This window comes from Pelodiscus sinensis, chromosome 22 (assembly GCF_049634645.1).
Source record: "Pelodiscus sinensis isolate JC-2024 chromosome 22, ASM4963464v1, whole genome shotgun sequence".
NCBI lineage: Eukaryota > Metazoa > Chordata > Testudines > Trionychidae > Pelodiscus > Pelodiscus sinensis.
In genome coordinates, this window is record NC_134732.1 from 23,641,302 (window position 1) to 23,667,310 (window position 26,009).

At 45.6% G+C, this 26,009-nt stretch overlaps 1 protein-coding gene across 7 annotated transcripts in view; it reads right to left on the reverse strand.

The window, feature by feature from the left end:
* The window catches only part of DENND1A (DENN domain containing 1A), a 361,801-nt gene that overhangs the window by 17,864 nt on the left and 317,928 nt on the right, over window positions 1-26,009 (reverse strand). For 3 of the 7 annotated variants that reach the window (XM_075905649.1, XM_075905652.1, XM_075905656.1), the window contains exons 20-21: window positions 11,735-11,794; window positions 6,655-6,743 (exon numbers count right to left, since the gene is read on the reverse strand). In XM_075905649.1, coding sequence (XP_075761764.1) covers window positions 6,655-6,743; window positions 11,735-11,794 — 149 coding nt within the window. The remainder of the gene's footprint in view (window positions 1-6,654; window positions 6,744-11,734; window positions 11,795-26,009) is intronic. The other 4 variants (XM_075905650.1, XM_075905654.1, XM_075905651.1 and 1 more) reach the window with 2 other exon arrangements.

Here is a 26,009-nt window from a genome sequence, read left to right on the forward strand (position 1 = left end):
CGCACTCCCTACAGAGTAAGGGAAATGTAACTAGTGCTGCACAACTAAGACATTGCATTTCTCTCTGGGGAGGAAGTGGGATGAGGGGCAGGCACAGGTTGGGAAATTCAGCTGTTTCAGTGCATCATGGAAGGACGCCATGTGTACGGAGTTACGCACAGAAAGATTCCCATCCCCCCTCGTTTCCAGTTTCCAGTGAACAAGAGACTTGAATTAGATCAGATAAGCAGCCAGGTAGATTCACGGACAGGTTGGACCTCTCTGGTCCAGCACCTTCGGGACCTGACCCGTCCCGGATGTGGGATCGTATTTCTGCCTCCCCAGCTACCAGACCTCCACAGTGCTAGACCAGCCACAGGTCCCCCGCCCCGCCAGTCCCAGCCCCCTCTTCCCTGTCCTGCTGGGAAACCCAGCTCATAGCACACCAGGCTCCCGCCCCACCAAGCAGCCCAGCTGGGGCACGCTTGGCACCCTAGACTACCAGCCCAGCTGCAGCACAACGCTCCCAGCCACTCTGCTGCAGCGTGTCTGGCTTCCAGCCCCTCCAGGCAGCCCTGCTGTGGCATGCCAGGCTCCCAACCCCGCCGGACAGCCCCACTGGGGCACACCTGGCTTCTCAGCTGCGGTGTTCTTGGCTTCTGGCCCCACCGGCAGTGAGCTGCCAGCAGCCCTCAACCTTGCCAGTCCGCAAGGCACCAGCCCTACACCAGGATTCTCTGGTCCTGGAACATTTGTGGACCTGCTGGACCACGGGTGTTGCCCGACCAGGAAGTCCTGGTTTACAGAGGTTCAACCTGTATTCGTACCCCCATGTAAGTATTCCCAGGGCTCTGGCTGTTAACCAGTCACATGAATGGCAGCTGTGGGCAGAGAGATTTCTGGGCATGGTTTGGAGGGTGCTCGTTTTAGTGTCAGTCTGAGGAGATTGTCCTGCACAATGCACGCGCCCAAGCAGAGTAGAAACAGAATACACCAGGCTCTACCTGCAGGAAGGAAGCAAATGGACCAAATACCTGCTCCCCCAGAGCTTCCTCGGGCAAGGGTCCCACAGCTTTCAGGATCAGGTCTCTGCCCTGGAGAAAGAGAGGGCTTTCCCAGTGTACTATGCGCATGGCAAAATGGGCCTATTTGTCTGAGGGCCAAGTCACTTCCAATGACGCCACTGGGCTTCACGAGCACGCCTCCGGGGGACGGGAAAGAAAAACGGGGGATTTCCTTGTTCTGGTTGGGTTTCTTTCATTACTGCGTCCCAAACGCACTCTGCCCTTCCCATGGAAACACAGAGTATTATTACTGCAGAATCTCCCTTTCCAAACACGTTGGAAACCTGCAGATCACAGCTCTGCTCACAGGCAAAGTCAGCAGCACACGCATCAGGATTGCTGGGGCGAGAGGAAGGGTCCGTCTGATGGGGAAGTTCTCAGGAAAGCAGAACTGGTTAAGGGATGTGGAAGAGAAGGGATGGGAAACACAAAACCGGAACCACTCACCACGAGCCGGGAAGCACACGTCAGCACTGGCGGCGTTGTGCTCCTGGCGAACGGAGTGGCAACCCAACTGCTACGCGTGTCATCAGGAGGAAATGCAAATCCTTCTGCATCCAAATCATTCTTCCCATAAACTAAGCTACTGTCTCTTCCGAGCTGGGCTCCTCCTCCTTTGGGGGGAGCGACTAGTCGACTAGTCGTTCACGTCCCTACTCCTGCATCTCTCAGACCTTCCCACTCTCACCTTCCAGCTGGCAGTGTCGAGGGGAGAAGCATTTGGCCCTGTGTGGAAGATGCTGCTGGGGAAGGGTCGTTCTGCCATCGGGAACGATTTATTGCTTGGCAATAAGAACGAGGACATTCTACAATGCAGAAGCAATGCTTTCACTCTGAGGAGACTCAGAATGATTTGTAGCTATTGCTGACGACGCTGTCACACCCAAAGATCTCCCTCCGTCTAGCCTGGGGCCTCGCTGTGACGCTCCTGGACTGCAGGGTCCCATCTGAGAAGTGGAGAGCCTCACTTAAAGATGGAAAACAAGAAGCTATGAACAGGGTGGCAGTGGGTGGGGAAACAGACAGGGAGCCATCCCCGGCACCAGGTCATTTCACAGGGTGACACTGTGATAGCTTTGGCAGAAACACTGGAAGGTTTTTCGTCAATTGTTATTTTTAGAAAGTTCTCCATCAACCATAACTAACTCCAGAGCTTGGCCTCTCACGGTATCTCCTCCTTCCTGGGAGAAAGTGTCCATGCTCGATGGTAACATATTTATTTGCCTGCTCCCGCCCACCATCTCTCAGTCGTCTCTCCTCCTGAATGTCCCTAGTTCTTCTGGAAATGCACCTGAGCTATCCCCACAAGGCCTCCGGGGTTGACGATGGGCCGCTCCTCTACACAGGCCCTTCCCCCCGCCCCCACTGCGAGGTTAGCAGCACCCCAGAGTGTTTCTGTTCTGCCTGTGAAGGACAGGCATGAATCCCAGCAGGAGAACGTCTGTCCAGTTGCACAGTACATTCTGTGAAGTTCCTGAGCTCCCATGGGGCAGTTGGGCCCCTCTTGTTGCTCAGCCCCCTGCTCTTTGCCCTCTGTCTCCCTCCTCCCCTGCCATTCAACCAGTCTCCTCAGCCCACAAAACAGCTCCTGAAATCGGGAGCTCGCGGGTTCAGCAGGGCTCCAGCGGCTGTCACGACTTGTCTCCAGTGTCCCAACTCTGGGGCGAGTGGGGGTCGGGCGTCTCTGGCTGAAGCTGAACCCTCCCTGCTAAACGAGCACCTGCCTGACACACCACGATTCTCCTGGAAGAGGACCCTGCACTCTCCGTTCCTGGGCCCACAGGGGAGACCAGCCAACCCTGGGGCTTGCAGGGCGGAACACAAACGTGCCATGAGCCGTACAGTCACTTCCACAAACAAGGGGGCTATTGGGATTTGTACAGTAAGATCCAGGGCCCCGCCACTTGCTACACACCAAAACTGAACCGGCCTCGTTTTGCTGCCACATCGCTATGCGAATTCACATCTAGTGAGCCGTCCTGTATCACCCTGAGTCTCCATAGGCATTATTGCCTTACTGGTTTCTCACACGCACTGACTTTGCATGATCTTTGGACAAAAGACTCCCATGTTTTAAAGCCGACTCTCATTTTGTCACATTCCATTCATATTTCTGGCCTGCCTCGATCCCGTTGTTTTTGTTCCCCCGACCTGAATGGTGTTTGCACCTCCCGCCCATTCGGTATCATCTGTGGGTTTCATTAACAGGCAATTCATTTCCTCTTCAGCCCATTCATAGAGCTGACGGGGACACACTCAAAACAAAATGGAATCTGCCTGAGGAGGGGAAAAAGAATTCCTGCTGGTGCCTGGGAACCCTTCGGTTTCACCGCCAGGTGAAACAAGGGTTCACCCTTACAAAAGAAGGGCAGCCTGGCTGGTCATTGAAGAGAGAAACAGAAGACAAATCTGTATCATTGGCAAAGGCAGAGGAAAATTACAGATAAAGGATAAGAAACAAATCTTTTGTTCAACTCTGCCGACAACTGGCCTCAAGAGAAATCTGACCAGCAAGGAACTCTTCTGCGTGCATTAGAATGATAATAGCAGAAGGCTGCATTAGTCTAGTTTCACCTGAGTGCAACGTGAAGGACAAAACCTAAAGATGGGCCAAAACCAAGCAAGAGGGAAAAGCAGTGTAAGCTGTTAGAAAGAAATCCTGTCTTTGTGGTTTCCTTTCAGAGAGACACAAGAGCACTCTCCCCTCCTGGGAAATGCAAAGGATAATGGCTTGTAGGAAATGGCCATGAGGTCCTCTTTTTAACGAGGGTCAGCTATTCTTTTAAATGTTTTTCATTTATTTAAAATGCTGTTCTGGGGTAAATAGTGAGGAGGGCGGTTAGGATTAATGAGTCTCCTCCTGGTCAAAGGCACCTGCCCAACCACGCTTCAAAGGCACGAGCCATTTATATTAGCTTTCTTATTAAGCAGAAGATGCGGCATATTTCTGACACCACCACACCACTAATCCTGGCTTGAGATCTTGCCCGAGGTGATGCTCGGGAGCCACACATATCATGCTCTCTGGTGAAGATTGCCATCTTCTATCACAACACCTTGAAGCGGCATCTGCCGCCTCTTTCTTTTCTCATTCATCTCCCCAGTGCCAGCATGTTTTTGTTTGAATTATTTTTACAAGGTGTCTAGTCTATTATATACTGTAGGATTAACTGTCTGGCTGGAGGCTCCCTATGTTTGCTAAAGTTTATCCTGCCAGTTAAAGTTGATGACAGGAGAGAAGGAAAATACGTCCAACTGCTATTGTGACATGACATCTGGATTTGGAGAAACACTGAAGCTGGGACAGATCAGAAAGATTCAGAAAAATACTGGCACCACACACCAAATGTCACTGGCACCAGAAGCAACTCCCTTCCCACCTCCAAGCTCCTGATGGTCACATAAAATGTAAAAAACTCCTCTTGCAGTGAAATGCCAAAATGTGATTTTTTTTTTTGCCAGAGCATGAGCCTAAATAACAAGTCAGTTTATGGCAGCAAAGAATCATCAACACACTTTGCATTCACAGCCATTTCCACAATACAGCAGTTTAGTGATTTGTTGTTTCAGTTGGTGAATTTTCAGGAATCCTTAGCAAACTAACCTGTAAAAAATTAACATTTGGAATGGAAACGGTATTTGTATTTAACTGGTCGGTATAAACGTCAAATACTGGTGAGTTCTTTCAACCAAATTTCCTGATCTTATATCATTTTCATTCAACATGAAAGGTAAATAAAGTTTAGGAGCAAGTCAGGCAGCTTAATCCAAAAATGTGTAATCCTTCCTACAAAATATGAATGGTAGTTACACTAATTCCTTTATCCTATCCCTGCAGTCTATTAGTCATGCAACAATTCAAGGATCAGTATGTTAATGAAATGATTCACAAAATATATTTCCTTATGTAAAAATGAAAACTATAATCTTTATGCAAGTAGAGCCTTCCACAAAGCACCATATGCCACGCGAACCCCTGTGTTGGACTGACTTGCAATCTATTCCACAAGAGGGCAATCAGATTCCACTATAAAAAATATAGGATGATTGTGCATTGGTTTAAAAGTGACCAGCTATTTCCAGCTGAATATAAACTACAAGTGACACTCTCTCTCTCTTCAGAATTGAAAACAAATAAGTTCACAGAAGCTAAGTATTTTCAGGTTCAAAGTTTTCAAATAGTTTCAGATTTACCAGTTATCTGCAACCTAGAATACTGCCATGATAACCAATCATCTCAAATTAGAGAACAAACAAATAACATGGCCTGGACAGGACATGGATGCTTACTGGGACAGTGGCTGGAAAGGAAAGCTAAGATCAAGGCTATTTTAGAAATGGAAAGTAAGTTCACTTTTCAAGCGTTCAATTAAAGACATTCCAAGGGAAAAAATATACATTTAGTTTTGTAAGTCTGGTTCAGGCAACTTATATTTACTTTCGTGTCCACTATTCTTACCTTGCTGCCTGAATGTTCACCCGGCGAGTGCCAAGCCCCTCTCTCATGACATGAACAGTACTGCTCAGAACACTGTTTTCTGCCTAAGATCAGTGGTTCCTGGCAGCTGGCTTCCCAATTCTGAACTGAAATAAGGCCACCTACTTACTGAGACACTCGAGTGCAGCAAACTAGCAGACTACTTTGGTAAGCAAACAGAAGTGCCATGTGATCGCTTCTTTTGCAATCGGAGGTAGTGTAAACATTGACATTCTAAATAATTTGCTAAATAATAAAAAAAGGTGGAAATTGATGCTACATGAAATACATCTGTTGGATATTGTAAGTGTTCTTTAGGCTGCATTACTAAAGAGGGATATATATTCTCTCTTCAGATTTATACTTGGTGGCCTACAGTTTAACTACAGGTTGGAAAGGCTATTGCAACTGAATAAACTACTCAACAAATCTGTATCTTCTATGAAGTCCTTTGTTTGGTAGCTTTCATTGACAAATCTGCAAAATCTTCTCTGTTCGGGATAACAGATGATGATGCATTATTGTTTTGAACAACAAAAGAAGCTGGAACGCAATGCCTGTGGGTTGTTTGTGTGCGATATCCTTTAGTTACAGGAATGAAACTTATTTATAAAAATGATTTAGAGAAGTTTTCAATCAAATCTACAGAGATTATGAAATGTTAACTACCCAACACACATTGTACACTATAAAGCCTTCCCTATAAGGCTCTCTGTAGAACCTCAACTGGCCTTCAACAATCACATAGAACCAGCCTTAAATTTCTCCTCATAAAACTCTTCCTGGTTCCGAGGCAAGGCCAGTCGATGATGGCAGGTTCTAAACAGAACTGGTCAGAATTGTAGATTGAATTTTATAAATGAAAAAACGTCTTTCACAAAAAGCTTTTTTAAAAAAAATACTTTTTTTAAAAACAATTAGATATTTTGGCACTTAAAAAAAAAAAAAGGTTTCTCTCATCTATAATGTTGCCCCAAATTTTTAAACAATGAAAAACTATTCTGTTTCGTAATAAAAATTCAGAATTTTTTTGTGAAAGTGTTTCCTATCTTTGACCAGCGCTAATTATAAACAAATGCCAGGCCCTTTACATGCTCAAGCAGATGTCGAGAAATGCAGCAACAAAATACTTACTGTTCTGGACTGGAAACTGAAGTCCTTCGCCCTTCCACGGCAATGTTGCTCTTGGGTCTCTTAACGACATGAGGTCTTGGAGGACGAACCTATTATATACACACAATGGAGACATTTCATCAAATACTCTGACAAGCATCAAAACAACAGACACAATCCACATCAAATCTGCAAAAATTGATCCACTGCCAACTTCGACATTCAGAATCCCACTTGCAATTTTATGAATTTCTGTGCCACACTAAAATCAGAATTAAAATCTATATTAAACAGAACTAGCGGTCCATCTCATTAACGGACTTTAAAATACAGGGAGTTGTGCAAATGTATATCTAAGTTTAGCTGTCTGGGATAAGGGTTAAAATGGTTCAACTTTTTTTTTTTTAAAAGCATGTTTAAAAAAATGTTCTGTAGATGCTTTTGTCAGTTTGGAATCATGCTGAAGATGTGAGGAATTGGAAAGTCAGGTCAATACACTGACTGATGGATATTAGCCAAGTACTAAAAGTTTATTTCACTTGTCCGTGCAATGAATGAACAAATACTAGATCATCTGACTGAGTCGCCAAATTGGGTGCACCACGGAAAGGCTTAATCGCTCAGCTGAAAATGGGGAAGTCTTGTATTTTGTGGCACATTGTACTGAAGACCAGGGTTCAACTCCAAAACCATGCTCCTTTTGTTTGCCTGTTGGTAATAAACCGACTGACTTTCTTTAGCAATTGCTTCTGTGTAGAGAAGAAAGGGCTGAAAGACGTGAAGGAGAGAAAATAAGGGTGAAAGCATGAAAATCACTACTCATTTCCACAATGCCATGAAGCAGGGGTGGGAAACCTCAGGACCAGGGGGCTGCTTGACTGGATCTGGCCCCCGAAGCTCAGGGCATCCCCAGCATTAGGAAACCTGCGCTGGTGCTCCAGCCCCTCCATTGCCCCACTGTGGGGATGGAGCACACAAAATCTACTAGGCTGGCTCCCCCTAGGCCCTGGTGTGCCAGGGGAACGTGGGGAGTGTCGTTCTCCTTCTGAGTTGGGGGCCATGTCAGTGAGGGGTTTTTATTTTTTTATTTTTTGCTTCTCACTTGTGTGTCGTTTTTCTGTGGATCAGTGGTCCCCGACCCGAAAATGGTTCCCTGCCCCTGAAAGAGCTGCCTAACTATCGTCTTCTGATGCTGAGAAACACTGCTTTGTTTTTGTTGGCACAGAACAGGAAATATACAAACGTCGAATTAGGGAATGGAAAACCACTGGCCCCAATCATGCAACCGTTTCTACACATACCTAACTTTTCTCGCGTGAGCAGAATTGCTGGAGTCGATGTGACCACTTGCATGTGTCAAGCGAAGTGTTTGCAGGGTCAGGGCCAGGCAGTACAGATCACCTTCTCCAAGGGAGTTTTTCCAAAGGTAACAATTGTTTTCATAACAAATCTCTATGTTGTTCACTTAGCCTAACATTGGTTTCAGCAGGAATCTCCAAAGCCCTCAAATAACGTTAAGGAACAAGAGCTAAACTTCTGCCCTCCCTAAGCTTGTGCTTTCGTAACAGCTGCAGTTCTGCATCTAGGAGGCCGACAAAAGTCTGCAACCTAAATGCTCTTTGGATGACCGGTGAATTGGTTTGCAGTGAGAGATGATGGTCTCTCCCCGCTGTCCAGTGTGGTTGTAGGAATTTAAAACTCCCAGTTGCACCTCAGGAAGAAGCACTGAATCCTGTGTGTAGGGTTTGCAAGCTCCACGCAAACACAAACAAGGTAATAGGAAAATTACTGTCTTTGGTATTTTCGTTTCAAAGTAACGGCACGCAGCAGGAATGATGGCGAAGTTCAGCAACGGACCGCTGCTATTCGTGGGGGGTGGAGGAAGGGTTTAGAGAAAGGTCAGATGCGAAGGTCTCTGAGATCAGTCCCCACACAAGACCATTCCTTTCCACAATGAAGACAACTTAAGAAGGTGAATTTCTGGCAGGAATAGAAGGATTAAGTTTGTGGCAACTTCCACTGAACTTGCAACGTGGTGAAACATGGGGAAAAGAACAACAGAGCTAATTAGACGAGCTGAGCTGTCAGAGTGCAGCTGAATGGCTCAGTGCCAACAAACAAAAAGAATGGGCTGGCAATCAGCAGGATCGATGGAGAAGACTGCTTCATTAGGGATGATAAAACAGAGAAAGAGAGAGAGAGGGAGGCAAGCAAGAGGGGTACTGGGAGGGAGAAGGAGAGAGGGAACGCGAGAAAGGAAGAAAGAAAGCTGTTTAATTAAGCCTGAGCTGGAAGATGATGCGCAAAGCTGGCTTGTCATCGCGCTGGGAACACTTTCACCTTTTGGGTGGTACTCAAGGGGGGGATGACTTTGGATGGCTCCTCTAGTGTTACCGGCCCAGCAGTGTCTGGGGAAAAACGCTAAGAAGGATTTAGAGCGCTGCGCTAGGGAGGCTGAAGGGGAAAGTCAGGAAACAAGCCAATTCCTTGTTGGATTTGAAGCTGTATCTATCCAAGCAGTCTGGGTTAAATGTGTGCTGAATGCATAAGCATTTAGAAAATCCGACTGTCCAAGTGTGTGTCCATGAAAGAAAGGGTAAACACCTACTGTAAAAGGGTTACATTTGCACAGAATACTCCCCACTTCACCTTACACATTATTATGCAACATTTCAAGTGCTTTTCTTTAATTGACAGAAGTTTCATTCCAATCCACTATAAACAATGGATCCTTTGTCAGGGAGCAGCATTCATTCCCAAACAGTGAAATAGAAAAAGGTTATTTCTTATACATTTCCTTACTGTGTTTTTATTTGAAACTACTCCAGTGACGCATGCTACAGACATTCCTTCCCCATAAATGCCATTACCTAGCATCTGCATAAAGAAGTGGCTTTCAAGTTCTTTTCATTTCCAGACCCCTAAAAATTTGGAACAGAGGTGCACATCTCTTTGGAAATCTTAACCTGTGGACCCCAAGGGTCAGTGAACCAACTACAGGTTGAAATGCACTTCTAAGGAAACAGCTACCTTTCACGAACCACTTAGACCCACTCTGCGGACCCCCAGAGGCCTGCGGAGGACAGGTATCTCCTGGCAGCAGGCAAGGGGAGGGAGTGTTGTGTGGTACTGGGGCTTTGGCACAGAAATCAGGGTAACTGGAGTCCCCACCCTGGACAAGTGACTTCCTGATACCTACCTCTGCAACACATCTAAGTACAGGGAGGGAAAAGCACGCTGTAGCTTTTAGCTTCAGGCTAGAAAGTGTGTTTTATGTATTCAAACCAGAACAACCGTATCAATGAACATGTAATTTATGGATTTAATCAACTTTAAAAACTAATTTTGATATCTCTTCCCCCCGCCACTTATCCCTCGAAGCCAAAGTATAGCAGCTCTGTATTCTCAGTCCATGCAAATACGATGTGTAAGTCATACTTGCATAGCTGTTGGAACAAAAGGTCTAGAAACACATTTATCCAGAGCTATTCTATCTAGATTTTCATCCTAACGAACCCAGCATCCCAGTGGCATTTGTTAGCACAGGCTGTTGAATGCAAGAGGAGATTTTAGTTTTACTGCCCAACTTTTTATCCATCACTTTGGGAGAAAAGACAGTTGACACAAACACATCATGCCGAGGATGACTAACATTCTACGTTTGAGAAATTATACAAACTTGGCAACATCTTATTTGATATAAAACACTATTCAAATGGAAGCAATATTGTTCAGTAGCGTTTTGTCCACAGAAGTCCCTGCATAGCCCGATGACAATACACCAGCTTAGAACAGAACAAGAGAAATGTAAAGTGCTGGTTTTAGAAGGAAAAAGGGGAAAACGTGTTCCTGTGTATCTTGCAGGGTCTCCGATACCAATTACAACCAAGGAGATGCATAAGCCAAGTTAGCACTGCCGTCTATACCTGTAGAAAGGACGTGTACAATGCAGAAATCCATAACAATGACTCTTAAGCTGAACACCCGCAGGCACAAAGAAAAAATCATGCCGCTTAAGTTTGAACTAGGAACATGCACCGAAGGTTAAAAGTGAGCCCACACCCATGTGCACTGGTTAACCTGCTTGCCTGCACATCACAGAGATTAAACCTCTTTAACAAGTTTTAGCAAGACTAGATTTGAAAACTTGCTAGGTTGTTCTTTAAAAAATTATATAAGGAAGCAAGTAGAGAAAGCATTTGCCTTATGATGAAATTATGCTCCCTGGGCAAAAAACCTAAATAGAATTAAGTACCCTCTTAGTTTCTTGCAAAAACAACTGTCAGCTTGAACTGACACCCACTTATTTCCTTTGGTAAATAACAGTCACTGCCTCAGATCTAGCAGAGTCTCCATTTTTAAAGGCATCTGGAATAGTTAACATGCAACAGTATGGCTACAAATCAGTGTTTAAAATAGAAAACTGCTTAGACAACATTTCCTTGCCTAACACAGGTGCCGCACTGATTTCTGTGTAGTTTTTCTGTAAAACACGCATTTGGTCTTATCAAGATGTTGGTGCCTGAAATTTTTTATACTGTATATAATTAAATGAATCTCCAGCTAGTATTTAAAATGAGCATCATACACATTTCTATCCAGGACACAATGTGGAACTGCCCGGACACAGATTCCCTTTTCTTTAGACCTATCCAACTCATGTACTCTAGGAGGAAAAATTTAACAATCTATCCCAATGCATTTACAGCGAGACCTGGGGAAAACAAATAACAGTGTCAGATTTTTGCTTCCTTCATATTTATGAGATTAATGCAAGTCTTCAAAAGCTCACTGGCTAAAAACTTATGCCAGGCGAGAAGAAGTTTTGGCTTAAACAATTACCACAAGAGGAAAAACAACAGTGGCATCAGCTACCTGCAGAATTGACCTGCAGCTGCAGAACTTGTCAAAGAAAAGCAGAATAAAATGCAGGTCCCAAGGTTGCGCCACAGCAGAGAAGGAGGCAGTTTAGGAGCATAATTCTCACGTTGCTTTTGGCAAGGTTCAACAGTCCAGACAACCAAGATTTAGTAATGCTACTGAGAGCGCAATTCAGGCAGTGTTAAGTGGCGGCAGGGAGGCAAAACTACCAGCTACTCACGGGCCTAGATGAACGCTGTATCTTTGGAGGAGGCGGCCGAGGCGGGCGGACTCTTTGCTGCTGTATCAAAGTGGAAACTTAGTAATCAGTACATGAAAATATAATCAGCCGACATGAAAATACCTTTGTGTTTGTATCAATAGCAGTCCAGATGGGCAGCAGCACGTGCTTTAACCTCTGCTCCACACTCACCTCAGCGAGTCCCACGGCCTTTCAAACACAGGAACGCTATCGTGACCGATAAAGAGAAAGCAACAGTAGAAGAGCTCTGCGTTGGTAAGGGCACAGACTGCTCCCTCGGTAGATGAAAGTTATATCAGATCAAGCTTAGCACGCAAAGCTCTCTGGAGTAGACTGTCCGAAGACGGTGATTCAAGGACAAGCAAAGTGCGGCATCGGTGGGAATTTCGAATACACGGGATGACATTTTGGGAAAGAAAAATGGAGGAGGTCACTAGACTTCGCTTTGCTTCCCTCAGAGTCTGCGAGCGATTTTAGCGCTCATAACATCTTGACTGGAAGAAGAGACTGGTGGCATGGCTATAACTGGCCCAGGCCTTCACAAGCCCCAGAGTTCGGGCTCCAGCCCAAGCATCAACACAGCCCAATAGCCCAAGCTCCATAAGCCTTAATTCCTGATCCAGGCCAGCATGGGTGATTAATTGCTGTGTAGATTGACCTAATGTGACAAAGGCCCTGAACCAGTAACACGCTGAAGGCTCAGTAAATCTGCTAAAATCAGCTGGACTCTCCACCTGCTTAAGCTGAGCAGCTCAAGTGCTCTGCTCATCAGGGGCTTGGAGCAATGCCGAAAGCCGGGACAGAGTGGACAGCCTCTGTGCAAGCTTCCTCTCTTCTGTCATTGCAACGGCAGTTCAGCCGGCTGCACCCCATCCTGGGCCTAACTTGGAGCCAACACGCCCCCAGGGCAAGCCTGTGCGCTGGCTTAGTGAGATGGGCAATAAGGACGGTCGGGAATCCCTCAGAGCCATGAGCACTTTGGAATGAAGACACGCGTCTCCAGAAGCGAAAGGTCAGCGTGTTAACTGAAGGGGACTATTCTGGTCCTTTCAGTTTTGTGGTGGCCAATTCCTTGCTGATGTCAATCTACTAGAAATACCCCCAACTCTGCTGCCTCTGGTTATACGTAGCACAACCACCACCTTCATACAAGCAAGATTGTGCATGTACTTGGCTGTTCTGTAGAACTGAGACTCAAGCCAGCCATGGGCGAGGAAGCTTAATAAAAAGACTCTTCATATTCCAGGTGCATTTTAGTGCCGAGGACTTGATAAAAAACTAGACTGGAATGTCATTCTAGTGACTGCAAGCTGGCAATGACGCGAATATGGGAATTTCTATGCATGTTTGCCAGGGAGAAGAGCAACAGTTGCATCACCCCTTAAAAAGCGCCACACACACTGCAGTGGAGACTTCTGGCAGCCGTATAGAGAAAGGACACACACCGGATAGCTTCCATCACTGACTCGGCAGCAGTTCTCAGCTTTCTGCTGGAGTGCCCTTGGCTCTGGCTGGCAGATGGACATCTCCTCTCCCCATACGCTGCCCTGCCTTGGCTCTGCAATCCAGCCCCTTTCCATCACCCACACGCGCCCGTTCTGGTCTCTTGCCCCTAGTCAATATATGTCAAACACACTCTTTGCAGCCGCTAAGTTTTTACTTTCTCGTTTCCTTCCCAGTTGACCAGACGGCTGCACTCGTGGCTCCGAGATGCCAGGCAGCACGAACTCTCCGTACGCTGACAAGTGAGAAGTCTGGACAGGGGAGCTGAAGTCAGAGTCCATCCCTGGAAACGTCTCCAACAAAAGTCACCATGGGAACAAGAGATTCTCACAGTAAGGTGACCTGGCTCCAAGTGCATGCAGCTTTCTTACCCCAACCATCACTGATCATCCCTCCCCTCTACCCCACGTCTCCTTGGGATGAGCCCCATGCTCCAATCCCTCTTCCTACACCGTCCAGCCTGAGCCAACGTTCTGCCTAGATATATATTATATTTAACTTTCTTCATGGAGCTTGGGACACTTATTTTTTATTAGGCTGCTGCAGTTTCAGACCTTCTGCAATCTATTTTCCTATTCATAGGCACAGCGTTTACTACCTTAGTTAGCGAACCTATAGCTCACTGAAGAGTAGCAGCACTGTGTGATTGCTACAGCATTTTTTTATATCACTAGCAACTGTGTTTCTGTTTACATTTCCGCGTGCCTGCCGTAGATCTGTTTTGCTTTTCGTTGTGTAGAAAACGTAAAGAGTAGTGCATGACAGAACTGCCACGGAGGAGGAGTGATTTAGGAAACTGTAGTGTATTCCCCGATGTTACGGACTGAGCAGGTTAGGCTGGTCAGTGATTTTATTTCCCACAGCTGTTCGAATTTAAAACAAAACAGGTTTAAAATTTCTTACCTAACACAAGTAAAACCCCAGTAATATGATATTAGGCAACATTTTCAATACAAGTCGATGCTACCACTTCTTCAGAATGAGTTCATTGCACAATGTGCCTTTCTTTACTACAGAAAGCCTCTTTGGGTTAGGATCTGAATTGCTTTGCACCAGCAAAATCCAGGGAAGTTTCGGAGAAAACACTGCAAGCATCAATAGCATCAGCCGAGGAGCCAGAACAACAGTTATATTGTTAAATCTTCCGAAAACAGGCAACACCTTTGGAGAGAGACTGACCACACAGCATCCTAGGATTACCTCCTACTGAGATGATCAATACATTGATCATAGCCATTGCAAAGATACATACAACTGAACATTACTTGCCCACCTTTATTACTCACTTGGTGATTTTGTTGGAAAGAATGTGTGACAGGGGATTCATTATATTACCTGTTCATATTGTCACTTGCTAACAAAGAAAGGCAATGGCAATAAAAGCAGGTTTAATTCCTTTTATAGAGGCCTGAAAGCCATCCCTCCAATCATGCTGGAGGACGCACTGTTTCTGCACCCCCCCTTTTTCCCTCCAGGAATTATTAACGGATGCTGCAAAATCTCCACATACAAATCAGAGATGCAGCAGAAAAGGCACTGAAAGGAGGCACACCGAGGAATGACAGCACCCAAGATATTCCCCTGCAGCGGTAACTGAAGTAGTTGGGGATAACAAATGATTTCATTTTTTCTTCTTCTTCTTCCCGATTCACAAAAAAATTAACTCTTCCGTCTTTCATGTATCACTTAGCATTATTTCAGCATTGCCAGCCCCGTTCAACAGTCAGAGCTCAACACTCGTGCAAATGGCTTAAAAATTACGAGACACAAAAAGTAAACGTTGGGGTTTTTTTATTTGTCACTCTGGTCTCTGGACCTTGAGGGGGAACTTGGGTCATATTTTCAAGCTCTTCTCAGCAGCTAGGAGGGCTAAAATCTTACTTTTATAAAAATAAAAGCAAGCTTCTGACCTAAATCATACGATTTCAGGAGCTGGAGTTTTTAAGAAACACCCTCCCCCCCGACAAATATTGCAAGAATCATGATAAAAAAATCACAAGATCTGGCAACGCTTATTTATACTGTCTTCCCCTTGCTCTCTGTTCATTCACCCTGCTACTTTTCGGTGCTATTTTGTTCCACTCGCTGCATTCTTTCAGCAGACAAGGGAAGAGGAGCTAAGATTATGCACATGTGCAAACGTTTTGCTAGATTAGGGCCATACTGCATAGTGATCTCACGTCACTGCTGGAGGCCAACCCAGGACGGGTTAATCACAGCATTCCCATGAAATGGCTGTTCACTGGCATGGGGAAATGCATTTGGTGGCCACAGCCCAGCTCCCCAGTAGACACACATCCTCATTCCAGGGGACCCTCTAGTAGCCAGTTTCACCAATGAAAGGAAACACACCGAATGGGTTGCAAGAACTTTACTGTCGCTCCCACCTCTCGAGTTGGTCTCACCAGTCAAGGCAGAGGCTCACTGACAGGTAGAGACAGCCTGGATTGCAGGCAGCACAGAATGGAGTGATACGCTATTACCAGAGCAGGGAATGGAAGAGGAGCTAACCCCTCACTGCCATTGGAGCTTCGGATGAAACTTTCCCCGAGCGTTATTACCCAGACCTACCATAAGCTTTCTTGCACTTGGTCTGAAGCAGCCAGTACTGGCCTATATTGATGGGAGGATACTGGTAAAGATGGCCCCGATCTAACAGAATGAGAATTCTTATGTCCCTATGAGCAGCAGCGTGGCTGAATGCCATAGGAAATCTTAACCAGCTACTCCTTGGTCAAGATGGGAGCGGAGATGCACGGCCCTGGGGGAGGGGAGGAAGCGTTGCTTTTTCCCTAGCCACAGAAAGTATTCTGAGAGTGCTCCAAATTGCCTAAGGCTAGAACAAGGCTTGATTTGAGACAAGCCAATGCACATTGTGTGCAAGTATCAGTTTTGTTCCATGAGATAAGCATGAAATCCATGCAAGTGAACACTAGAATTACCATATATACTGCTGTATAAGCCAAGAGATGCAGGCTGAAAATCAGAGGCCACAGGGGGAGGAAGAGAGGCGTGGCAGAGGAGGGCAAGGAGAAAAGCATCAACTTGATGGCAAACGAGAAAAGTCGCTTGGCATGCACGCGTGATGTTTAAAGCACAGACTCGGAAAGCACATATTTGGCTTGTCTACGGGACACTGAGGCTGTGTCTAGACTACATGCCTCTGTTGTCAGAGGCATGTAGATTAGACACATAGGCAAAGGCAAATGAAGCCGCGATTTAAATGATCGCGGCTTCATTTAAATTTACATGGCTGCCGCGCTGAGCCGACAAACAGCTGATCAGCTGTTTGTCCACTCAGCGCGCTAGTCTGGACGCTCCCTTGCCGACATCAAAGCCCTTTGTCGGCAGCCCCGTTATTCCTCGTGGGATGAGGTTTACCGGGGCTGCCGACAAAGGACTTTGATGTCGGCAGGGGAGCGTCCAGACTAGCGTGCTGAGCGGACAAACAGCTGATCAGCTGTTTGTCGGCTCAGCGCGGCAGCCATGTAAATGTAAATGAAGCCGCGATCATTTAAATCGTGGCTTCATTTGCCTTTGCCAAAACAACAAATCTACATGGCTCCGTCGACGGAGCCATGTAGTTTAGACGTACCCTGATATATAACTGAAATTAGAGACCTGCTTATGTGCAAGCCAGTATATAAAGTACATGGTATGCTGGAACACTGGGGGAGGGAGCAACAGAAGTACTCTTCTAAGGAAAATACCCTTTAGATATACCAATGCATTCCCTTAAACATGGAGTTTCCTGAACAGGCAGAACAATATGTGGCAATTCTATTTCCAGGGGTATTTATTCCAGGAATAACAAAGCCACAAAACAGACTAACACCCACTGCAGTGAGGAAGTGACAAAGTTCCCACAGCACCTGCAAGGGTGGCTTAAGACCGGGTATGTGAATTCTTCCTTTGTTCTGAGTGTCTCTGAACCCCAAAGTCTGGATCTAACAACTGAGGGGGCAGGGTGGTAGAGAGACTTGCAAGCAGCGGTGGAGTGAACCACACGAACTGGGTGCTAGCAGAGAGCTGGGAGTTCTGTGAGCACTTTGGTAGGAGAAAGAAGCACATTGATTGGATTGAATTCAAGTACCACTTACTTTTGATCCACCAACAAATGACTGTTCCACTCAGAGCCCTGTGTTGGAAAGTACCCATTTTCTAACCAGATCTCATTTATAAAGTTTCATTTTAACCACATGCTTACCCTCATAGCCATCCAGCTCTTATGAGGAGAGCTTTTCCAGGGCTGAGTGACGAAGCTTACCTCTATGCACACGTAGCTATTAGAGACTGGCCCATCAGTCCATCCGTTTGCAGATACACCACTGCACCGTACAATACTACTTTTAGTGATTTATCTCATCTCGTTTAAAATGGCCCCATTGATGAGGCTTTCCTGGTCAGCCTATTCTGCGCACTGTTAAAACATGAAGCCACTTTAAGAAGACGTCACGTCAGCTTTAGAAGCTTTTGTTTTTTTCCTATTTTTTCCTATTGCCAAGTAATGGCAATTCAAAGCTAGGCCCAACAGCCTGATCCTGAATTCATCATCTTCACTTAAGTGGTGCTGGAACACCAGATCGCTGTGGCATGCTACAGCTGTTCTTCTCGCACACCGCAACCCTGAACTCAAATAAGCTTTGTGTTAACAGGCTTTTAATCTCTGGACCTTTACTCTGGTCAGTGTTCTGATAAAAAGGCAAGAGCACATGTCTACAGCAGCAAGGTTCCCTAGACTTTCACAGCAATGAATCCTAGAACACTAGAACAGGAGGGACCTCGAGAGGGCATTGAGTCCAGTCTCTTGCCCTCACAGCAGGATCAAGCACCTTCTATGAGCAACTATGATGGATAAATCAATGATACAAAGCACAACACACACACATACACACACACACAAAACCCAGGGTAAATGCCCTAGGAAATAACTGACACTGAGGTCTACCAGAAGATAACTGTAATTTGCCCTTTGCCAGACCTTCATTTTCAATGTTGATGTTAGTATGTGTCACCAGGATGGGATAAGTAAGTAAATTCATAGTATATGAAGATCATATTTACTAGAATAGCATCTGATTGGAGTTAATTTGTTGATGCAGCAAAACACATTGTTTCTAAAAGGTCAGTAGGGGAACTAGTGCTGGAATATCAACTTAATTACCTGTGCTGCATGGATGAATGGGTACAATACAGTGCATGGCTGCATTGCTAAAAGCAGCTAAATTACCATATGAGGCATATTCTGGAATGCATTTACTGTACAGCCTTTTCTCTGAAGGGAAAAAAGTCTAAATTAGGACATTCTTACTCATATCTATTTACCAACTCATTCTTATTTTGGATGTTTTCTGAAATCTGTTTTTCCAAACCTTTTGGAAGGGACAAGACGGTAAGCATCTTCACAGAAAATGAAATCTAAGATGCATCATGGGTGTTGATTTACTAATTATTGGACAAGTCATTTTAAACCATAAGGTGCCTGGAAATAATGCTTAGAAATTTTTACAATGCAAAGTGCACAAATTTAAAAATGATATGACCAAACAGATAATAAAATAGCTTATATTAAATCCATGGAATTTTCACAATATAGCTATTTATTTTCTCACACCAGGGAATTTTTTTTTTTTTTTAAATAAAAGATCATTTTCAATGTGTGAAGTAACAGCTGGTGCACAGAATATTATCTCAAACTATAGCTGGGAATATTTGTTGAGATACAGCAGTTATTCTTCAAAAACAATATTGAAATCAGAGCCTTTATCAGTAGATTAGAGGTGTTATTTCATTTGCAGCAACAAGTGTGGCTAGAAAAAGCTATAGACAAAGGCAGGGTGTAATTGTTAACAAAATAATTCTGCTTACTGACACATGCAGTAAGAAGTATTTGATCATAATCACAGAAGTTCTCTTTCTAGAGGTGGTGGGGGTATGTTTAAAGGACTCCACTGCAGAGTTTTTCTAAATGAAAATCGTGTCTCTCTCAAAAACACAGGATGCCTTTGAAAAATGTTAATGTATTTTAAAGACCGACACAGGGGCAAGAGAGAGACTGTTCTGAATTTATCAATACTTACTCTCTTTCAAAGGGATTGAATCTGTTGATTCTGGAACTAACTAAACACAATAAAAATGGAGTCAATAATCACACTGAAAAATGTACTGAAGCCAAAAAGATTCAGTAGGGAAAGTAGGTGGAATCTATGAGGCAGCTGCTTTATCCTCAGTATCACGTGCACAGTTTTATACATACTAGTGTATGCAGTGCTCACAAATCAAGATGACATGACTATAAATATTTTTAATTCGTAAGTTAGGAACAGGAATCTGTGTTTTAAACAGCGATCTCCTTCCTTCAGTCCCATTAAAGGAGAGGAAGGGTAGCACAAGTAACTAAAGAGATACCAAAAACGGTGACACCTCCCTTTTCACCTAGCTTGTCCTAAAGATGTGCTATGAACCTATGAGGAGGAGGAGAAAGACTCTCAATTAAACTCTCTCATTAGCTTAATGAGAGGGACTGAGAAAATTCCCTTGGTTTCTAGCCAGGCAGCTCCCACTATGTAAAACTGGAGGAGGATAGGAGAGGGAAGTGAACATTTCTACAAACCTCTTGCTCCTTCGTTTAATACAAAGGATCAACACTTTGTGGGCCTGCAAGGGTGCCTGGCCTGAAACCAACTCAGGTACGTCCTGATGTACTTCCACAGTGATAGTGACCAATAAAGCGCTTGGGAATATTCCCTATTCCCGAACGAGGGGCCTCAATCAATGTCAGCAGGGCCCCAGCCATCATGAGTGTGTTGCAAGCCCATTCACTGAGATACGTACGAGGGATATTTCCCCCCTCAAGAGAACGGGGTTTTTTGAAGCTTGTTTTTATTAACGATCTTCCCCACAACGCAGAAACAGCGGAAGCCAAAGTATCCCGTCTCGGTGGTTTCCTAGGATGAGCGGGTCACAAGCCTGTTCCCAGGGGAATCAATGGCAAAGCACACAAGCTACACCGGGGAGGGCAAAAGGGCGATTCAGCCCGCAGAGGTCCTACCACTCTCCCACCCCCAGGCCAATCAGAGCCTAGGGACGGGAGTATGCAGCTCTTAGAACCAACCGCCAGGGTTGACTCTAAGTGCCACATGTTGGAGGGCAGGGAGCGAGAGACTCTGCGCTCCCCCATCCCCAGGCCAATTAGGGTTTGGAGGCAGGGGAAGTGCACGAAGTCTCCTCCCACCCTGCAAGGGGCTCGGCACTGAGAGTGAATCACCAGCTGCTGCTCAGCCAGCGGGTGACTAAGCACGGCGTTCCCTTGCAGGGCAGAGGCAGAGGCAGACTGTGTGTGCTGCCCCCGCCCTTCAGGCCCCGATTGATCTGGGGGGGGGAGGGTAAGAGGGGAGAAAGCGCATGAGGTTTCCTCCCAATGCCAGGGGTGCCTAGAAGGAACAGTCAGCTGTTCGGGTTCTCTGGGGGGTAGGGAGCGGGGCAAAGACTTTATACACTTCCCCACCCACAGACCAATCAGGGTCTGTAGGCGAGGAACCATGGATGGGTCCTGGTTCCATCCCCTCTGGGGCAGCCCAGGGCCACTTCAAACATTTCTGAAGTGGCCGCCATTCAAAAATTATTGCCCACCCCGAACAACAGCCATAAATCCCACGTTCTTCCAATCATCACAGAATAGCTGGATGTTTCTTTTACATTTCCATGTTTTAGTATTTAACATACCCCCTTTTAGGCTGAGAGAGGGAGCCGGAATTCAGGGACAGAAAATCCAAAGAGCATTGCTTAGACTATTTCTATGGAGCATTCGGATTTAAAATCAATTCAGTATTTAAAACACAAGTCTATTTTAAACAGTAGGCACACCACTTTCATTAGAGTTCAGCAGGAAGCGTATGAAATACTGTTTTAATGATCCAGAGAAGAGAGCAGTTTGTTACGTTTCACAGAATTACACATGCATAGTTTTTCATGTGTGAGCTGTGTTGAGCAGACATTTTCAGTGCATGCCCCTAAAGTAGCACATATTCTTATACGCTGTTGACAGGAGGAGTATTTTGTAGTGGTAGTGGTTAATTTGTAGTGGCATTTGTGGTTTGAAGGCTTGTCAAGATGTCTGATTACTTCCCATGCAACCAGCTCCAGTGATGGGAAAGTTCACATGCTGTGTAAAAAAAGGCAGCAAAAGAAACCAGAGGAGAGGATGCAGAGGTGACTTGGGTCTCTGGCCATTTGGTTACTGTAGTTTATTTTTTTTAAATGTATTTTTGACTGCAGCTAGCAGCACACTATAAACGTCTCTTCCCACTGCATGGCCAAACGATAGCTTTTCTCAGACAGTGGAGAAGGATGCAGTTCTGTGTGCGAGCCCCAGTGCAGGGGTGACAGGTGCCCACGGAACCCCAGGCTTTCATTATCACAAAACACCCTACAACATGCACAAATTATCCCCCCATGGATTTTCGTTTTGTTCCCGTGCAAAGAGGCGTGACACCAGAAGGATAAACGCGTCACATTCCAGGCAGCTAAACCTTCAGCCCAGAAAGTGCATCCTTGGTATGGCCATCCAGTTTCTGGCCGTTTTGTTTCTGAGGAGCTTTGGCACAGGTCCCGTTCTCCAAGCCTCTCTCATGCAACATGCTAGAGCTGTTAATACATTTCCGATATTACGGTTGCAACAATGCACTAACGGATGTGCGTGCATCAGTCATGGTGAAACAGCTCAGTGAAACAAAGGAGAATCCACTATTACAGAGGGACTTTGGCACAAAGCAAACACTTCACTCGAAGAAATCGATTTTGACAGCAGTTTGCCGTGTCCCATCTCTTATTACAGTAGTTGTTGGTGTTATAATAAGGGCTCTGTGCCCCTCGGCACTCAGACTCAGTCCAGCTTCTTCTGGATCTCACAGTGAAATTTGAATCCTACACTTAGGTATCAACGCAGCATTGGAGCCTGTGATGCTGTATGTGAGCACAGGGGAGTAACCCTAGAATCAGGGCAAGTCAAACATCCTTCTTCCAATTTCAAACCTAACAGAACTTTCACTTACTTCAATTAGTATGGAAGATATGAGGAAGCCAATACAGGGGCAAGTGACAGGGAAGATGGTCTGGGGAGAACACAGTCTTAGCTAACCAAACTGCTCCCATTCTAGGTCATTAACTAAAGCAGTAAGGAGCTTTTTAAAGCCATGCGCTCAGGTAAAACAAGTGGGGCAAGGGTTTGAAGTATGAGCGTGATGAACATTTTTCACAAATTTCCATGTGCCTCTTCCAAAATAAGACAAGTGTCTACGGACAGCGGTGTTCTTTTAGCTGCCTTCCGATACAAATGGATGAAAAGCAGGGTTTCAAAATTCCCGGACCCCCGGAATACATTTATTCCCATGTGTGAAAGTCTATCCATCCACTGTCTCAGCAGAGTTTAAAATCACAGCTAATAGGTTAACAACTGTTTTTCTTCTGCTTCAAATGAAGAATATCAGAAAGCTGGGGGAATGTTCGGCTTCCCAATTTGTACTGACTGCTCACAGCTACCTGCAATGTCTGTTTGACAGGACTGACATTTTGTACCGCTGTGAGATGGGAAAACGTGTGACATTTTTATTCATGGTGGCGTACGCCCTTGTAATGATCAGCTCTGGTCGATGTGCTTACTGCAGCAGCCCCTGAGCCCTCGGAGAACAAACAGGAACCGAAGGTGCCAGCAGTTCGGCTGCCTTATTAAACACCACCAGGATTCTAACGAAGAGCAACTGCTGGAAAATCTCACTGTCAAATCCTCAAGGACATTGTCAACGCAGAGCTAACTGCATATATTTTTCATTTAAAATAGTGGAAAATCCAGCAATGTGGTATTAAAACTAAAGAAAAAAGCCACACAGTTCTTTTTGTGGCTGGGCGGTTTTTTTTAAGCTGGTCACTTTGTCAGCTTCTCACAGGGCTACCAATGGACCTGATATCCGAATTCAAATCTAGGAAATCCATGCAGCCCAGCTGATTTTAAATGAATGTCAGCAGACGGCTACATACTTCATTATTTTTATAAAAGCCATTCCTCTCTAGCAGGCAGGATGCTTGAAATAAGCAGGCCTCTCATTTAAGGAGTTCTAAAAGCCGCAGTGCCTATCTGCCTGGGTCGGCTCCAGCATTTGCTGAGGAAGTCTGTATTATTAGGGCAATATCCCTTCCACCAGCACCACACAAAAAAAGTCACTTCTAATGTCTAGGATGGCGCCTGGTAACAGTTTTACTCTGTGCTAATCCGCCCTGGCTCTGAAAGGCAAATCCAAAAACAACTGGCCAAACAAGCAATCACAGGGAGCTCAGCATAAGAACTGCATGTTAGATTTCACATACTCCCTTTTTAATCTTTCCATTCAATCCAGGGGCTCAGAGGTCAATTTTGACAATTCTGGTCTAACTACACATACTCACTTGATCAGTTGCACATGAGAAACTCCTGTATGCTGATTTACGAGCTTATGCATACGCACACACATTTCCACACGCCAGCAGTGATGTACCAAGTTACTCGCTGCAAGTGATTTAGGGGTCCCTCAGAGTAACAGGCCTAACAAGGAGACTACAAAAACGTTACAGTTGCCATATCTTGTGTCAAAGCCCTAGGAAGGCTGCGAAATGACTGTGTTCCTCCATCCATCCTGATTCAAGGGTTATAGCATTTGACTTACATTGAACCCAGGGAAGTACGTTTATTCCGCACAGCACTATAGACTAGCTTCATTTAAAGACTCTGGAATAACAAACTTGGCAAACTGGATGGGCCCTGATCCCGAATATGCACGTGCGTGGACAGACACCTTTGCCTCTGCTAATCTGAATGCAGGAATGGGGTCCTACTGTCTGTGTCACGTATCAGATGGGTAGTCGTGTTAGTCTGAATCTACATAAACAACGAGAAGTCCTGTGGCACCTTATAGACCCACAGATTTCGTCATGCATCTGACGAAGTGGGTCTTTGCCCACGAAAGCTTATGCTCCAATAAATCTGTGAGTCTATACGATGCCACAGGACTTCTCGTTGTCTGTGTCACATTAGTCTAAGCCTGCCCTAAGCACCAGGGACAGGGAAGAGGGGACCCACACTCCAGTACAAGAGAACGGAAGAGGGAGGCCACATCGTCCACAGTGGGGAGGAGACGGAGGGTTGCTTCCTTAATGAAGCTGTCTATTCCATCAGAGAATGGAGAGTCTTGTGTGGTTAGAGGGGGAGCCTGGCTCTGAAACCCACAACATAACAACTGCCTGAATATTAGAAAGTGAACTTGCTTCCCTCTATGATTGCTCTCTCACTGCAATAGAATTCCTGCCGAGACAAAGGGGAACTCTGCTATTGTTGCGGTACACCTGTGTGTGAAAGGGACTATATGGTCCAGTAAAGCGGCCTTCGTCCCCTCCTCACTTGATCTCCTTTACGCTGGCGCTAATCCCTCCTTCTGCTTGCCCCTGGCAGTCTTGATCCAGTTTTGCATTTCTGGAATGTAGCTGCCTTGTTCTCTTTTTCCCTCCCTGACCTCCTTATGGTGTTTAATCTTCTCAAAGAAGAAACCTGCCCTGTCACACTAGCATCGCTCCTTCTGCACCTCTAGAGGGAGGCCATAAAGGAGGAAGGAACGTGCCTGCCTAGCTCCCTTAGACCAAAGAATCAGAACAGTAAATGAGTTGGAAACGTCCGAGCCTACATGCCGCTAAAGTTTAATTGCCAATAAGAATCCAACTCGGAAGAGCATTCTGGGTAAGTGGGAAGCCCATTTAGATTCACAGATAGGCTGCTTTAGTAATGTGAATACCCTTTCAATTTATTCCACTGTTCCTGAAATTCGGTTAAAATTGGTTCCCCAGAATGTTAATTCTTCCTAATTTACATGAGAAATGGAATACAATTGAATCTTTAACAAATGGGCACTTGACAAAAGTCCTTTGCATTTTTCTCCCTCTCCATTTTATTGAATTCCACCTTTTGAAAACAGAAATGAAATAAGAATAATTCTATTCCCAGATAACAACAATATTCCATGCAGCCTTGAATACATTCATACTGGCTACAAACAATCGGCGATGTGATTAGAACTGCCAGGGTAATTTGCTTCTGGTGGAGTGATGCACGAAAGGAGTAGGGGCCGAACGTTTCCCCAGCAGCCAATGGTTTAGTCTGACTGGCCACGTCAGCCTGGGTTTGCACTGTACCGTACCCTGCGGTGCTGTGAATGGGGTAAGCGCTGCAGGGTAGGAACTTTGCCCGAGTAGGCTGGTGCTTTACAGTCCCACTTGTGCCTAGTTAAGATACGCCCCAGCGGCTCAGACCGGGGGACAAGAGTGAGCTCTGCAGGTCAGCTGGCTCTCAACCAAAGCAGCAGACAATTAGCTGCGGGAGGCCCTGGGCCAGGGCAGGCGCTGGGGGTAGCCAGAGCAGCCAGGCAGAAGGTGTGCTGTGGGCGGGGGCAGAAGGGTAGCAGGAAGCAGTCTGGGGTAACAGTTTCGTGGGTTACAACTCCATCCTTCAGGAAAGGGACAAAGTCGGCTGCTGTGAGGTGTTTTGTTTGACTGTGCTGTGCTATCAGATTTGGCACCCTCTCCCTGCTGTGTTGGTCTACGTAAACCAACGCGGCTGCAGAGGAGATAGCGGATCCTGACAGGTGCTCAACTTCAGGTGCCAATCATTTCAGGCCCACCACATAAGAGTTACCTAGAAACCGCCCCGGATCACAATGTATTTGGACACAAA